The 17656-nt window shown below is 38.2% G+C and overlaps 1 protein-coding gene across 1 annotated transcript; it reads left to right on the top strand.

Annotated features, from left to right (window-relative positions):
* Positions 1-14930: 14930 nt before the first annotated feature.
* On the top strand, positions 14931-17054 carry mettl21cb (methyltransferase 21C, AARS1 lysine b; the record flags this gene model as incomplete). Its single annotated transcript, XM_079254669.1, has 3 exons — positions 14931-15080; positions 15167-15284; positions 16657-17054. The coding sequence occupies exons 1-3, from the start codon at positions 14937-14939 to the stop codon at positions 17052-17054; spliced, it is 660 nt and encodes a 219-aa protein (XP_079110795.1). The 5' UTR covers positions 14931-14936.
* Positions 17055-17656: the final 602 nt, after the last annotated feature.

The raw sequence follows: 17656 nt of genomic DNA on the forward strand, positions 1-17656 counted from the left end.
ATTAAATAACTACAATCATAATTAGATAGTTTTTTAAACATGTAGGTTCCAGTCTGTCCATATTTGATGCGTTATTAAATTACAAGTTTAATTAATGACAAATGACAAAAAGCACTTTTTTTTTTACTGGTAGACAAACATTTAAGAAGGGTCTTTGTCATCAATTAAACTTGTTACATAAATATTATTATGTGCTGTTTTAAATTTACATTTTACACTGTGTTGCAACATATTTGGACTTGGCGTTGTATAAAACCAGAAACGGGTAAAATATGTTGTGATTGAAACAGGTGTATTGTAGAAATATAATATGTAATGGTAAAACAGAGTTTGGGCAAATTTCTATCTGAAAAGTCAATCTTTGTGTGACCATGTTTATTCTCCAATACAGCTGGAACCTTGTACAAGTTTCTTATATGTCTTTAGGTAGTCATCTCATCAGGAATAGCTTTCCAGACTTCTTGAAAGAAATTTTAAACTTTTCTTTTGGATGGTTACCCCTGTTTCTCTTCCTTAACCATTGAAAGCACAACTGGAGAGAGAAATCAATTTTTTTATCTGAAGTTTCATTTGGCCCTTTAATAAATTTTGAAAAGAAGAACAATTATTTTTTAGTATCTTTAGCATTCATTACCATGTGATGAGTCTAAATTATTGATATGTAATCTTCTGATTCCCAGTATTTAGGCAGGAAACATTTATCAGTTTAAAGTAATGCAAAGTGTCTCAGAAACTGTATTAAATATGATATGTTTGGCCTTTTAGGGTTAAAAGTGACTTCATAGCCTTGCTTGGAGGTTGTGTCTGATGACGATTCAGCAAGCTGTCTTAGGTCTTTGCTACCAGACACTGTCCCTCATAAGGTCTGCCACCCCTGTTGTCCTATACTGGTCCCCTTTCATAAAATTTCTTCAGCATATGTTGCACACACCATGCTCATACAGGTTTTAGCCAATGATGCAAAAATGTTACTTTATTTCTGTCAAACTGTGTTGACTGCTTTATTTAAAAAGAAACAGGAGCCAGTTACATCTAAAGTTAAACCTGTTCTTTGCTAAATTAGATACAACGGTTTATTTCAGGAGTAAAAGAAAATATAGAATTTCTCCAAACAAACATGTTTTTTTGTTTGTTTGTTTTGTTTGTCTTTGAGTCTTTTGGATGTGAGGCTCCCTGTGTTTCTCAAGTGTAATTCTTCATTTTGTTATCTATATCATAAACATTTTGGGGTTTTTTTTTATATTTCTCAGGGTGGCACAAGAGTTTTCACATTACTGTAGCTGCTCATTGAGAAGTGTTTGGTTTATCCTGACTGTACAAACTCTTATCCCTGATCTTATATAAATTCCTGCATAATTTCTTTCCCTTTTCAGTCATTTTTGTTTAAACTGTCAAAATTTAAGTCAAAGAGATTTAACCCTATATCTTAAACATTATGCTTAAACTTTAACCAGTCCATTTGAAACTAAACAAGCTCTCCTGGTTTCCTAAATGAATGTGACCAGCACAGGCTTCATGTAGTTTTTCAGCTTCGACTTCTGAGGTAAGTAGAACTCTGCAGCAACAAACAGCCAGCTAGTAAGCACAAAGACCACAAGGAGACACATATTGTTTCTCAGGACTTGCTCAAGAACAAAACAAAGAGTTTTAAAAGAGTGAATATCAGGTGGACATGTGTTCAAATGGAAAAACCTCTTTGGTAACGACTTATAAATGCTAGAAGGTCTGCTATCTAGAGAAGACCAATGTTTTAAAGTTGTTTCACCTGCCTGAGAGTATTAGTAATTGTAAGTTATTATGTTTATTTTGTACTTTTGTACACAAAGTTTATCAGATCTCAATTCATTTCACATTAGCACACTTCCTGCTCATTTTGTACATGTGTGTGGCACATGCACAATTTTTTTATCTGTTATGCACCAGTTTTACGATACACTCACTTTGGTTAATATTTGAACTGACCATTGCAGTCATCCTATTTTGTTGTACTTTATTATTTATCTGGTAGCATTGATCAGTGCATTCCCATTTGTTTCAAAGTTCACATACTTCAAAATACATGTTGTGTGTATGTTTAGTTCAGTCATAAGTCAGCACAAGGAGAAAGTTGTCTTTTGAGGAACAAATGGATAAATTAATGCTTTTCTATTTATTGATTTTTCATATCTTTTATTCCTTACCAGCATATAGTGTATAGTCCTCTGACTGTAAAGGATGGAAATCACAGTTTTCCTCATGTAAGAGGAGGTGCAGAGATGGGGCAGCTGCCATGGAGCTACTGTGTCCTTAGCTATTAGGTTTCGAAGCAGCAGCACCCACACAACAGCACATTGTCCTTTACTCCAGTTAATGTGCACACATGCTTACATTTGTGGCCATATGCACACACACAGAGATACACAGGGAGCATACATGCAGACACGCGGGCAAAAACACACAGAGAGAGGGACAGTGAAACACTAACACCCAAAATCTCAGCTGTAGCACCTGTTCATGATCAGCGATCCCAGCTGCTCCTCTCTGTGCAGGACACACCGATGCTATGTAACACACGCTCATACATTAACATACACACATGCGTGCAGCACAGCTAAGTGCCCACTGCTCCCCTGACAGAAACTTGTCTTACATAAACAAGCTTTCTGATATAATGAGGTTCACATCAAACATATGCAAGGAGTGACTTTGTTCTGTGATATCCGATCACAACCGTACGACATCAGTCATCAATGAAACAGCTGTCCTCACACTTTCAGACAACAAAACACCACCTGAGAAAGATAAAATGTCTTTTATTCTGCTCTACATTCACTTCAGCTACAACTTCAAGCTAAGCATCCGTTTCATAGTTAATAATTAGTCATGTTTGATTCTGTGACATTCATTTTAAGTCCTTAAACTGAGGACATCAAGGTGAACCGGCCTGATCAAGATAACATATTTGTATATTTTTATATGTAAATAGTAATTTCATACTTGAAAATGGGTTAGATGTAACGCCAAATCTTCCCAATAGTCAGTATGCAAAGTATAAAAATGCTAATTATTTAAACCTTTTTATCCACAGCTCACTTTTGACAGGAATAAATCTGATCACCTTGAACTTCCTTCCAACATAGTAAAAAATGTTCTGTTCTGTAAAACTGCTGTATGTAATTCATTTGGCCTGATGTGTGTGTTTGATCCAGACAGTATGGTGGTGCAGTAGCTGTTACAGTAGCTGTTGTTTTGGTCACTTTTTAATGCTGGCGATGCTTTCACTCTGGTGGTAGCATGAGACGGAGTCTACAACCCACACAAGTGGCTCACGTAGTGCAGCTCATCCAGGATGGAACATCAATGCGAGCTGTGACAAGAAGGTTTGCTGTGTCTGTCAGTGTAGTGTCCAGAGCATGGAGGCGCTACCAGGAGACAGGCCAGTACATCAGGAGACGTGGGGGAGGCCGTGGGAGGGCAACAACCCAGCAGCAGGACCGCTACCTCCTTGTTTGTGAGAGGAGGAACAGGAGGAGCACTGCCAGAGCCCTGCAAAATGAGCTCCAGCAGGCCACAAATGTGCATGTGTCTGCTCCAACAGTCAGAAACAGACTCCATGAGGGTGGTATGAGGGCCCGACATCCACAAGTGGGGGTTGTGCTTACAGCCCAACAGCGTGCAGGACGTTTGGCATTTGCCAGAGAACACCAAGACTGGCAAATTCGCCACTGCCGCCCTGTGCTCTTCACAGATGAAAGCAGGTTCACACTGAGCACATGTGACAGAGTCTGGAGACACCGTGGAGAACGCTCTGCTGCCTGCAACATCCTCCAGCATAACCAGTTTGGCAGTGGGTCAGTAATGGTGTGAGGTGGCATTTCTCTGGAGTGCTGCACAGCCCTCCATGTGCTCGCCAGAGGTAGCCTGACTGCCATTAGGTACCGAGATGAGATCCTCAGACCCCTTGTGGGACCATATGCTGGTGCGGTTGGCCCTGGGTTCCTGGGTAATGGAAGACAATGCTAGACCTCATGAGGCTGGAGTGTGTCAGCAGTTCCTGCAACACGAAGGCATTGATGTGATGGACTGGCCCGCCCGTTCCCCAGACCTGAATCCAATTGAGCACATCTGGGACATCATGTCTCACTCCATCCACCAACACCAAGTTGCACCACAGACTGTCCAGGAGTTGGTGGATGCTTTAGTCCAGGTCTGGGAGGAGATCCCTCATGAGAAAATCTGCCGCCATCAGGAGCATGCGCAGACGTTGTAGGGAGGCCATACAGGCACGCGGAGGCCACACACACTACTGAGCCTCATTTTGACTTGTTTAAAGGACATTACATCAAAGTTGGATCAGCCTGTAGTGTGTTTTTCCACTTTCATTTTGAGTATAACTCCAAATCCAGACCTCCATGGGTTGATACATTTGATTTTCATTGATAATTTTGTGTTATTTTGTTGTCAGCACATTCAACTACGGAAAGAACAAAGTATTTAATAAAAATATTTCATTTATTCAGATCTACAGCGTGTTACTTTAGTGTTCCCTTTATTTTTTTGAGCAGCGTATATATACTATAATAAATACAGGTCCACTTCTGACTCGGTGAAATGAGGTTAGTTATTTTTATTTTCAATGTAAGTTCAGAGTCCAGCTCAAGATTCCTAGTAAGTTTGTCTGAGTTTCTGCCACCTTGAAAATGACTGTACAAGTCAGCTGTTTCCACACAGACCTCTACTTCACTTCGGTTAATGTTGCATTGTAATTATAATGTAGGAGCTGACATACTGTTGAAAAACAGCAGAATTGCTTAAATTATTCAGCTGCTCCAAGTAAACATCTTCAACATTTCCATATTTTGCACACAATAAACATCTTCAGCAAAGATACATATTAACTTTTATATCTGTGTTAGTTTATCTGTTCCAAGAAACACAATTGCATCATGTTTAGTTTGATAACTTCCTTGTTGTTTAAATCTTCAGATGGACCGGGACAACATGAACTTTATACCTTTTTTAATTATGACAGAATAAACGGCAACAGGAAACAAATGGAGAAGTTGTGGATCTTTAACAAGATAACATCAGAACTTTATGACTTACTGGTCATGTGGAAATAAAATGGGCTGGACCTGTGTTGTTAATAAAGATTAGGTGAAGTTATCACAGATAAAAAGAGAGTGATGAGGAAATAGGGAACATGTGCTAAAAAAAAAAAAACAAGGTGCAAACCATACTTGAAGAAATCTACAATCCTGATTAAAACTTCACAGATCAAGATGAAGACGCTGATGTTCTTTAGTCTGAGCCTTGCAGGTAAGACATTTACCCCTTAAAATCCTTCAGTTTTTGCCCAAAACCAGTTTTCATAAAAGACTATGGACTAACTGATTTACCGGGTCACTTTCACTGGACACTTGCTGATGTAGAAGGACAGGTTTTCGTTCCAGTATTATCTGCTACTGCAGTACAGTATTGCTTAAAAGATAATCCCATTTACAACTTGTCTTAAGTGTTTACCTCATCTAAAATTACAATTGTAGTCCTGAATGGAATACATTACTGAAATTTCAGGAATCCTAACTTTCCAATGGTGTATCCATATGTGGGTATTTGGAAGAAATACTGAGTAAAATCTATCATATCACAACCCCAGAGTGTCTGGTACCAACTGGTTAACTCCATCTTCAGGATCAGGACTGCCCAGTACCTGTTCAGGCTTACACTTTTACAGTTTTCCTATCAGATTGAGTTTTTTCCAACATTTCTTGATAATCGCCTGACAGAAAAAGAGTCATGAAGAGAAAGGCTGTTAAATTAGCAACATGCCTCAGGCCAGGACTCAAGCATTGCTCGACTGCATAAAGGAACTGCTCCGGCAGGTGAGCTGAATACTGACCCAAATCACTCCAAAGATTTGACCTTACTTTGATTATTTTAATACCGGAGTTGTAGTTTCATTATTTGGAGATGATGATTATAGCAGGCTGAAAACTGACTTTTACTTTGCTAAACTTAAACTGGGTGCCAATGTGGATTAATAATTTCACGAGTAACTTTCCAGATGCCTGAAAGGTTGAAGTCTCTGTGTAATTGTGACTCATTCATTATTTCATTCACTTTCCGAATCGCAGAATCCAATTCAGGGTCTCTGGACAAATGTGAATCAATCTGCTTGATGAACTCAGCAACTCAAACCTTTTCCTGTTTGCAGGGGCTCTGGGAATCCCAGTGTTGCATCCAGGTGAGGTGAAAAATTCATTGGAAGAAAACCGGAGCCCTCTGCTGGGAGACTGGTTACCTGTGCAGGGTCATGTGGTGGTGGAGAATCCAGCACCACAGGCTGCTGTGAGCTTAGAGGAGCATCATGAAAAAGTTGATCCTGTTGAAACGAAGCAGAGTGAGAGTAGAGTAGTACATGAGGTTGAGGTGAAGCCAGAAATTAAGGAGGAGCAGGAGCTAAAACCAGAGGCAGAGGTTAAACAAGAGCCAGAGGTGAAGGTGGAAGGAGCAGGTAAAGTGGAGCAGGAGGTTAAAGTGGATGAAGGTGTGAAACCACAGCAAGACATGCTTGAATCAGAAGCTAAAACAGAACAAAAGCTTGAGACGGATCCAGGGCTTCAAGTTGAGCCACGTTTTAAGGTGGATGCAGAGGTTAAGGAGGAAGTTAGTATGGAGAAAGAGGACAAGGCTAAGCCAGAGGTGAAGGAAGGGGAAGACTTTGGAACAGAAGAAGAAGATGAACCAGTGCCAGATGTGCTGGTTGAGGTAGAAGCTAAACTGAGGGAGCTCGAGCTTCAAGTTGAACCAGAGTTTAAGGTGGAATCCGAGATTAAGGTGGATCCAGATGTTCAAATTGAGCTTGAACCTGAGGAAGAGCCTTTGTTAACTGAAGCTCAAGTGAAAATGAGCCCAGGCCAATGGACAGACGAAAGGCACATTGACATGGAAAGACAATATGAAGCCATGGGTGAGCCGTACATGGAGCTAGAGCCACTAGATGATGACAAGGATGAAGAAATACAGGAGACAACATTTCAAAGACGAAATCTTTTTGTTCAGGGTTTGGCAGGGGAGGAAGAGAAGCTCATGAGTGAGAGGAATCATGTTTTTAATGAAGAAACAAGTGTAGAAATGGAGCTTGAGATGATTGAAGAGCCTCTTCCGAATCAAGATATCATACCAGATGACACCGACTTGGAAGGCGAGGCAGCGCTGGACATGGCAGGGCAGCAGGTGTCATTTCCAGAAGAAGAGCCTGGTGTGGAGATGAGGGATGGAAAACAGGAAGACTCAGTGGATGAGGAAGAGCATTTGATGATGCTGGAAGAAGCAAGGAAAGTGCCTACAGAGGAGGAAATATCACCAGTACAATTCTTGGAGGAGCAAGAAGAAGAAGAAGAAGATAAAGGTCCTCAGAGTGATGTGTTGTCACAAAGGGAACATAATGCTTTATTGAGAGAAAGACCAGACAACCAGGGTAAGTTTAAAGTAGTTATAAGTAATGTGAGTAATATGCACAGGTACTTACACATTTAGTCACTGGTTTTACTCTTAAAGGTGGAGTATGTAAGATTTTCAATATTTTCAAAATAAATTAACTAAAAAAATAACTACATTCATAATTAGATAGTTTTTTTTAACATGTAGGTTCCAGTCTCTCCATATTTGATGTGTTATTAAATTACAAGTTTAATTAATGATAAATGACAAAAAGCACTTTTTTTACTGGTAGGCAAACATTTAAGAAGGGTCTTTATCATTAATTAAACTTGTAATTTAATAACGTATCAAATATGGACAGACTAGAACCTACATGTTAAAAAAAAAACTCTAATTATGATTGTAGTTATTTTATTAGTTAATTTATTTAGAAAATATTGAAAATCCTACATACTCCACCTTTAAAGACAACATGCTCGCATGTGTTTTAAAACTAAAGTCTGAAATCTTCTCCAAGAGGCTATAAAGAATTCCCTTCTCACTATAAAAATATTCTGAGTAAATATCCTAAAATTTCAAAGAAGCACATGGGGAAAAAAATAACAAAATTAAATATAAAGGACAGATGAAAGCAATAATTTCCAAAGCTAGATTAAATAAGACATTGTAATATCACCCTTTTGCCACAGAATGGCGCCATTGTCCTGGTGTGTTACTTGAGGAGAAGTGTTACCAGTTCTTCAAAGGTCAAAGAAAAGCTGCAGATGCTGAGGTATAGATGTATCCTCTCTTGTGTAACATCGGGGGGGCGGGGGGGGGGTTCAACTTCTTTAGTAAGCCCTGATGATAATGTGAATTAACACAATGTCACCATACTGTTTCTTTCCTTGTAGTTTTTTTGCCAGGAGCAATTCCCTAAAGGCCACCTGGCCTCCATCACAAGCCGAAACATCCACAGAGAACTGATTAATCTGATTCTGAAGGAAAACGGAGGTTATACACGCACATGGGTCGGAGGAATTCGATATTTGGATGTAAGTATTTTGAGTCGGGGTGCAGGGGATTACTTTTCTGTTCAGAATACTAAATCACTCATTGCACCTTGACAACTGCATGTCATTGCTTTGTCTGAGGCAAAGGAGCACAAAAATTACATTTATCTGAGTGAATTTCATTATCTTGTTACCTGTCAGACCAACCGTTTTGTCTGGTTGGATGGATCCCAGTGGACCTATGCTGATTGGCTGTCAGGGGAGCCAAACTACACCTCAGGTGTGGAGGACTGTGTGGAAGTGTTAGCTTTTGGTAAGAGTTACCATGTTTCACTTCATTTTACTGCATACATCTCTTCATGAATGGTCTATTTGACATACAGATTTTTGTAAGTATTCTTTTCTGCAATTTGTATGAATGGTAGTTAAAACAAGTTCAGAAAATAACTCAATCTAAGTAGTCTTATGATTTACCAAAGCTAGAGACACTGATGTCTTAGGACTGACTATACAGTTAGTTATAGTTATAGTTGAAGACATACTACAGGTAACAATGCACTGTTTCTGTCAAATTTTGCCTAAAAATGTTGCATTAGAACCAGAACTCATAAAGAAATGAACTCACTTTTTGACTTCTCGCCAACATTTAAAATGCAAATATTTGCATTACACAGCAGGTTTCTCTCCAGGTCCATTTTATCCCAAAATATCTAACTAAAGTCTAACCAAGTGTTTTTAGTTCTTAACACATTCTGGAATAAAAACAAGCAAAAGTCCAAAAAGCACCACAGGACTCGATCCTCCTGGGTAGGAGTCCTCCCTCCCACACAAGTTGGTCTGGTTGTGATTTGCTAAAATGACAGAATTTTACCTTTTAAATAAACCAGCTGGAATACGCTGGACCTGCATCATGAGTTCAGATGCTGATGTGTCACCGAGACAACTAACAAGACAGAGTAGTGTAACAATGACTAAATTATTTAAGCAATTTACCCAAAATCCTTTAATGATTGAAAACTGAAAGTGAAAAAACAATATTGTGGTCTTGTAATGGAGCTCACAGCTCACAGAACTTTTCTTACAGATGCCTTTGTCCTTTGATTTATTCACTCATTGCATTTTATTGTTCAGCATTGTGGTTTTGAATTTCTTACCTGCTTTTTGTTTCTTTTATTCAGGAAAGTTTAATGACTTCACATGCTGGGAACCTCAATCTTTCATCTGCTCCTACAGTTATCAGTGAATGCTCAAGGAGTCCTTTCCTGAATTACTTCATCTGTTGTTGGCTGTGGTTTTGTTGGATTGTACTGCCCTTACTAAACGTTAAATCATGCCTCAAAACACTCAAAAAGTACGCAATCTCTCACAAGGCTGAAAAATATGTTTATTTCCCGTTGCCAAATTTTTTTAGCCACGTTAATTTCTGCTACTGCTGGGAGTGGTTGTGATTTATTTGAAACATACTGATGCCAAGCTGCTGTGATCCAATTAGAATTCAGCGACACTGAACACAATGAAAGTTTTGCTGCTGTCAGTCAGATTTGGTCGAACCAGCCTTAAAGAAGCAGACTGGCCAGATGTTTTTATGCTTCAGTTCTAAATAAATAACACTGTTAGGATTTTTGGTTTCTATTTAATGTTGTTTATTTTCCAATAAATATTGGTAATGTCAAGGCAGACTTCATGTACATTTAAAGGTTTTTAAAAGTTTATGACACGAATTCTGAAACAGTTTGTGGTAATAACATGTATAATAACATGATAATAAAGACCATGTTTTTGTTTTGTTTTCTAGTTGACTTTGTAGTTTTTATTTGAAATCACTTCAATCATACATCTGTGTACTGTCATTAGTATAATGATAGTTTAGTAATGGTATGAGTAAACAGAATAATTCATAAAATTCAGAAACAGCTTTTTTATTTTTCTTTAGTTAGGAAAGCTGTTGTACATTAACGTAACATGTTTCCCACTTACATGGAGTAATTATTAATACATTTTGACAGAAACATCTCTATATATTTTCATACCTTTAGGAATAAAAAAAAATGTATATATTTATTTTAAAGATGTATATATACATCAATAATGCAAGAAACAAAGAACGACAGAAAACAAAAAATAAAGAATTTACTTTCCGTCAAGTTCTGTAATATTCGTGTCAATTAATCATTATGAATAGTAACTAAGACAGTAACAAAAAAAGACAAAACACACTAACACCTGCATAAATTAAGCATGCCATTAAATGTGCAGATGCAACGTTTGAATCATTAGATATTAAATTATTAAAGCATTGTGTATAATATATAGCCTTATAAATAATAGTAAATATTTAAACATGTGTGCCAAGAAGTATATTTGCAAAGTGAAACACTTGAATGCCATTCAGGATGTTTTGAATGTAATTAATTACAGGTACGCTCCACATCAAAGAACACAATCTGCAAACCTCAAGGGCCATTTTCCTGCAGGTTTTTGAGGTTTTCCTGCCCCAATTCAATTGATTCAAATTAAATAGATCCAATAGTTTGTTGTCAAGTTCTACACAGTGATTCATTTAATCCAGATGTGTTGAAGCAAGGAAACATCTGAAATCTACAGTAAGGTGTCCCTTCAGGAACAATTAGCAATTTCAGATTTATGTAAATTAAAATCTGAAAACAAAATCCTTTTTCATCTACATGAAATATTCTGACCTGCAACAAGTAAAAAAGAACAGCATAGTAAGGCACGAGGAGCGTACCAACCGCCACCAAGCAGCACATTTCCACCTATATTGTCATTTCTCCTCCATGTTACATTTAATATACACTATTAGATTCATTGATAATCAAAACATACATTTAATATTCTTAGTAATTATATTATTATAAGTCAAATAAAATCAAAGTAACCTTGTAAAAGTTTTTTTCTTTTTTTTACCAATAAAAAAACATCCGAACAAATAACCTCTGTGTTCAGACTGTTATCTAGTTTTATCACAAATATCTGCCCAGTAGTTTTTGCATGAAGTTACTGAGAAACAGACCAACAGACAGATAAATAAGCTCCTTGGCAGTGGTAACAACAAGATTTTCCATCTTAAGTAACCAAAGCTATTTACTTAAATATGAATATTTTAAATTTTACAAAAAACAACTGATTAGAGTATTTTTTGTTTGTTTGTTTGTTTTTTTAGGCATGATATTTACTGACCTTGAAACAATCCAGCACCCTGCTGTGCAGGGCTGGATTGTTTCAGGGGCCTTTTTGCACAGTCTGATATATCTGAGCCTTGACGGCCCCACTACTCAAGGTTGAAAATGAATGAACTTCTGCAAATGTGCATATCCACCAGTCAGTTAAAGCTCCATAATGTGTGCCTCTGGTGCCTGAAACCTTTGTTACAGCTGTTTGACTCTCAGCTCTCCAAAGCAAGAATGTATCAACATTACATGTTTAGTTACTGCACACTCTTCTGTCTCTGAAGCATCTAGATTTATTATATACCGTTACTCACCAACCATTTAACTAGAGCTTAGTGCCCCTTTAGTGATGCATTCACACACTCCTGCTGCAGATGGGGCTACTGTAAGCTCGCTGCAACGCACATGTTGCCATGTGTGAGTGTGACTCACTTTTCCGCTGGCCTATACACAATCTTTTCCTGACCTTTGGACATGGAGGTCAGGATTATCAACTCTAAGGTCTTTATCCCTCCGCTATATTCGCTGACTGTTCCACCTATGCATGCATCCAATACCATCGCATACGTGCCCATTTGCTATTTTCAAAATTCAAATGATATGTTCTTAGGTAAGCTGTTGTTTGGAAGATGCCATCATTTGCACATGTGCCTTTACGAGTCTATTGTTTGCCCCTCACGGAAGTGGCTTTTGCTGGAATTAAGAGATCAGGGATGAATGTGCATCTCAAGTCATTTTCTGTAGAGATATTTCCTCCATCTTTGCTGCACACTGTATCTGCAGTACAGTCCCATTCTTCTACTCACATTAGCACTGATCTATCATCATCATAAGGCAAGTACATCCAATAAATTTCATCACTCGAGATTAATATATGAAATAGAGCGAGATGGAGTCCTCTTGTGGAGATCACGCTCCTTTGTTAGGATTGAAATCCCCTAATGCCTTGACTGATTATTTGTGTTGCTGTTTAAATGAGAGTGACTCAGTGTTGCTGCTTACCATCTGTCAGTTCAAGCCATTTTCCAGCTTCATGCAGCCCCAACAGCTGTTTGCTGGCTCCTCTGTATATTTGGGTTCATTCACCAAAGCTGTGAATCCTCCCACCTAAAGCCAAGAAGAATTACATACATACCTCTGTATGCGGTCTCAGCTGGTGTAACAGCTCCAAATAACCTTTTATAGTCTGGACACATCCACCAGCTCTAATCTGTATGCAGTAGCATAAATGGCACTGCTGTGTGAACAAATAAAAGCTGCATGTTTAAAATGAGTTTAAGAATATGTATTAAAAACCACCAACTAAACAGACTGGGTGTGTAATGTGTAATCAAAGGGACACACTACTGTTTGCAGATTTAAATAAATGGTGTGTGTTTTATAATATATCACCATCTGTCTTTGTCATTTATTCTTTTTAAACTGATTTAAATTACTTGCAATAAACATTAAGTTCACAGCAACTGGTTGTCTAAGTGCTCGTTAGCTGCAACTAATGGTGCAAGCTAATAATGATGCAGATGTGTACATTGTTGCTCCAAAACTAGCATCAAGTTTAAAATTGTCCTTATTGGTGGTGATGCTGTGGAAAAACATATATAAGCCAAACGTTTGATAAATGGGTGATTGTCCTCCTGTGCTACAAATGTCATGGCTGAGGAATTTAGCTAGAAAGTTCAATATAATCTCAAGCCAGCAGTTGAGATCTACAAGACGTTTGAGCTTTTTCATTTTGTGGATATTTTACCCAAAAAGCTGAAGGACATACTGAAGAAAAGAAGAAAATCCTAAACTATACGGTACCTACTTTAAATATGGTTTCAGCTTTATGTATCTGAGTTAGTTCAGGATACAGCTCAGATAGAAAAAGAAAAAGTGCATAAAGATATTGTAGATATCTCAAAATTTGGCAGCTTGTATCTCTTAATCTTATTTCTGATAAGTCTGTTTGGATGTTTTCAGACTCTGCAGCTAAAGATTATAACAATCATGATAAAGACACCCTATAGACTTAGGTTGGAAGATTGATCAAATTAAACAGAATGAAGGAGAAGCAGGACAAGACATGGCACATGCAAAGTTGATTAATAAAAAGAAAAACACTGAGATATAACAGTTTAATAAATATGTTGAAGATGGAAGAGTTAGGTCCAAGTCAAGCCTTTCATCTCCTGCAAAGTAAAACCTGGATCTCTGAAACTTAAAGGAGGAGAAAAATGGAAAAAGTAATTAGACCTGAAAAATGCTGCATTAAGTTGCCACAGGGATCACAACATGCAGATTATAAAGCATGAGCTGACGGTAAAGTACTGGAAAGGGTCGGGACTGAATGTCTCATCTACCGGAGATTTTAAACCTCAGTCTCTGTTGACCCCCGCTTGTCACTGGGTGTGTCACCAATGATGCATTCCCTATAAACACTGGAGCACAGCCGTCAGCGGGGTAGACAAGACAACAAGACAAAGCAGAAGATTACAGCTTCCAACAGGTACGGTATGTTTTATGGTTTGAAATTATGTGTCTAAAACTATTCTAGTTTTTATTATTAGGAAGAGTTAGGAACATGCATACACTTTTTTCACATTCTTATAAAATAAGGCAACATATATCCCGTATTCTTCATACATATCGTAAACTTGACTCAGTATGTAAAGGGTAAAGTGGTTTGTATTTTGTGCTGTTTAATCTTCTGGTTTAGCCAGCTGCCCTGCTGAGATCCAAAACACAATCAAGTGTCAGACGAGTTGACTAAATCTAGAGCATCCTGAACCCCTTCCAGCTTTAACCGAGCTGGAAACCCGCCTGAAATAAATCAGAAATTGCTCACCGGAGCATCTGCTACAATTCAAAGGTTTGTTTAAAAAAAAACAAACAAATCTATTCAGATGCATTTTATGTATTTCTGATTAAAGCGAGTAAGCTGGATTTCGAGATGTTGGGGAAAATGTTTGTTTCTGTTGTTGTCCTTAGTTTCATTATTACAGGAAATCCATTGCCAGCACACCTCAGCATCTGCTGCCAGATGTTTGCAACATGTAAAGTTCTCGTGTCTCGCCAGCTTTTAGAGCTCATGGAGCGTTCACCTTCAGCCACTCAGCCTGTTCAAATGGAGAATCCTGGAAAAAGAAAAGAGGATGGCATGAAGCATGGCAGGAATCTACAGGTGGTGGATGGGAACACAGATGATGGTAAGCTTTAATTCAATCCACAATGGTCTGTTTAAGCTCTGCACTGTGCCAATTTTATTTTCTTTGAGTTACGTAACTCTTATCTATCGTGCTGCATAACTGTACCTCACATCTTCTGTGCAGCTTTAAAAGACCAACAAGTGATGGCTTTAGAGGCTCTGGACAGAAGGAACATCTGGGAGCCGAGTGTTTACTACACACTGGGAAAGGAGTCTTTTTATTTTGCTGGTCATGACATAAGCATCCGCGAGTCTATGGATACATACGGAGCTCTGATTTGGCCTGGGGTACGTCCATGTCCCACCATGTTCAAAACTTCTCCACATTCAGTGATTACAGTAAATATGATACTGAGAATTTCACTTTTATAAAGGCGATAGCTTTGTGTCAGTTCTTGGAGAAGAACCAGAAACAAAACAGTCTGATGGACAAAGCAGTGCTGGAGATTGGTGCTGGGACTGGACTCCTGTCTATAGTGGCCAGTTTGCTTGGTATGTGCTTTCATGACTATGTCTACTTGTTTCCATGTGATGTATAATTGCATTCAGATGCTTTTAATTTTACATTTTTGATCAAGAACATGATGTCAGCGATGTTATTAGCAAGATGTCATGTTATTTTCCTATTGGCAACAGAATTACAGTGTTGCTCTCAGTAAACGGCATCCAGGGAAAAGCGTTCTTCTTTTGTTAAAAGCACAAATGTACACTGAAATATTTAGCTTAATTTACATTTCAACTTGCTGTTGGAACCCACAGAAAAAATGGTGTAATTAAAAACAGTGGGATTCATTGTAAAAATACAGACTGCCCACCCACATCCAAATTTTTCACATTGCCAACAGGCCAGTGTAGCGGTGAAGAGGTCATTAAACGGATGTTTTCACTGCTTTGCTTTTCCATTAATCGTGGAAGAAAGCAGTTTATTTATTACCTATAACATGACATGTTTATCTCAAAGAGAAAGTTAAGCTGCTCAAACAAATTCACTCATCTTTTTTTTTCTTTTCATCCGTCTGTTTCTGTCCATAGACTCCTAAAAGGAATCCACGAAAGTCATTGACTGGAACGTAAAAATGACCAAATTTAAATCCATGACTTAATATTTCATTCGTACCAGAATATTTTGTCCGTCTCAGCCTGCATATATTAGTGGGTGTGCATCAGGTAACATATATTATTGTGATTGAGATTTTCTGACAATAAAAAGTCCATAAAAGTCACATGAAGTGAGCTTTAGGGCAAAGATCTGATATCAATATATCCCTCCTGTCTTCTACCTTGTCAGGCACTCATGTTCATCCTTTTCTCTTGCAGTATGGGGTCACAAATGTGTAATTCACAACAACCATTGTGAACATCATTGTTACTAATCACCAAATGGCTGAATAACAGATGCCACCCCTCCTGATTGAAAAGCTTTTACTCTGAGTGGGAGCTAAAATAAACCCATCTATGAACACCAGTCAGCTGTCGCTCTTACAACACAGGCACACAAATTAAAGGAAACTTCTTCTAATTATAAAAACTATGAAAAATATTCCTAAACACACGTGCAACTTTGCACAAGTCAGAGACCAGTAACTGAAGCTGATACTCGTCCAGGTTATAGACAGGCTGAGATAACAGCTGTGGGGCGCTTTGCTTAAATGTAATTATTTGAGAATTACTCATAGAAGGAAAACAAACAATAAAAGGTTGCAATTTCACATTTATTGAACTTTTTCATAAATTGCAGCATCAAAGCTAATGACATTACCTTACGTAGGATTTGTCTAAGATTTTAGTGACAGTTCCACTTAAAGCAGCATCAACTGAGAGCAAAAACGTTTATTTTTACCTCTTCTATCCACTTCTTAACAAGGTGCTTGGGTGACAGCTACTGACCTGCCTGAAATATTGTCCAATCTGACCTTCAACCTTCGGCGGAACACCAAAGCCCGATCCCGTTACACCCCACAGGTGGCTGCCCTCTCCTGGGGTCAGAACCTGGAAAGAGACTTCCCCTACCCATCCTACCACTACGACTACGTGCTCGCAGCTGATGTTGTCTATCACCACGACTTCCTCCAGGACCTGCTGAAAACCATGCACCACTTTTGCCGTTCAGGCAGCGGAACGACATTACTGTGGGCCAACAAGATCCGGTTCCAGTCAGACCTGAGATTCACAGAGTGCTTTAAAAGCAGTTTTAACACCACGCTGCTCACCGAGCTGCCACAGCAGGAGGTTAGAATATACAAAGCTACAGCAAAGCCATGACAGCGCAGGTTAAAGGGAGTAAGTTTTCTCATTTGGTAAAAGTTGATTACCTTTTCAAACAAACACAAAAGTTCTTTTCTCCAACAAGGTTGGAAAATTATTTGTATTCTATTATTTGTCAGAAAAACAATACTAGATTATCTTGAGAAGCATTGGCCTCGCCTGATAATGAACTCTGGCTCTATTTAGTTCCGATGTGTGCTAAAATGACATTCCTGGACAGGACTGTAAGCAGAAATGAAGCCTGTGACACAAGTTTCCACATGATTAAGCCGTTTTATTTGTCGGTGCCTTTTTAAAACTTTTATTTCTGCATTCATTCAAAGTTTGTTCAACAATCCTTTTCTCTTTTTTTGTAGAAATAAAACCAATTTGATGTAAACATGTCTTCTATAATTACTCTCCTCAGAAAACCTAAACTACACATACATTTACCAAAGGTGCAGTTGGTGATTCATAAAAAGAGTCATTGTTAAATGAATCATTAAGAAATGTTCTCCAAAAGCTTGAAATCTTGCTTTTTCTTTTTTTGTATTTAGCTCTTGGTTGTCTTGCATGCTTTTTTATCTTACTAAGCAAAAAAAAAAAAGAGGAGGGGGTGT

Source organism: Telmatherina bonti (assembly GCF_933228915.1).
Source record: "Telmatherina bonti genome assembly, chromosome: 15".
In the NCBI taxonomy this organism is placed as follows: Eukaryota; Metazoa; Chordata; class Actinopteri; order Atheriniformes; family Telmatherinidae; genus Telmatherina; species Telmatherina bonti.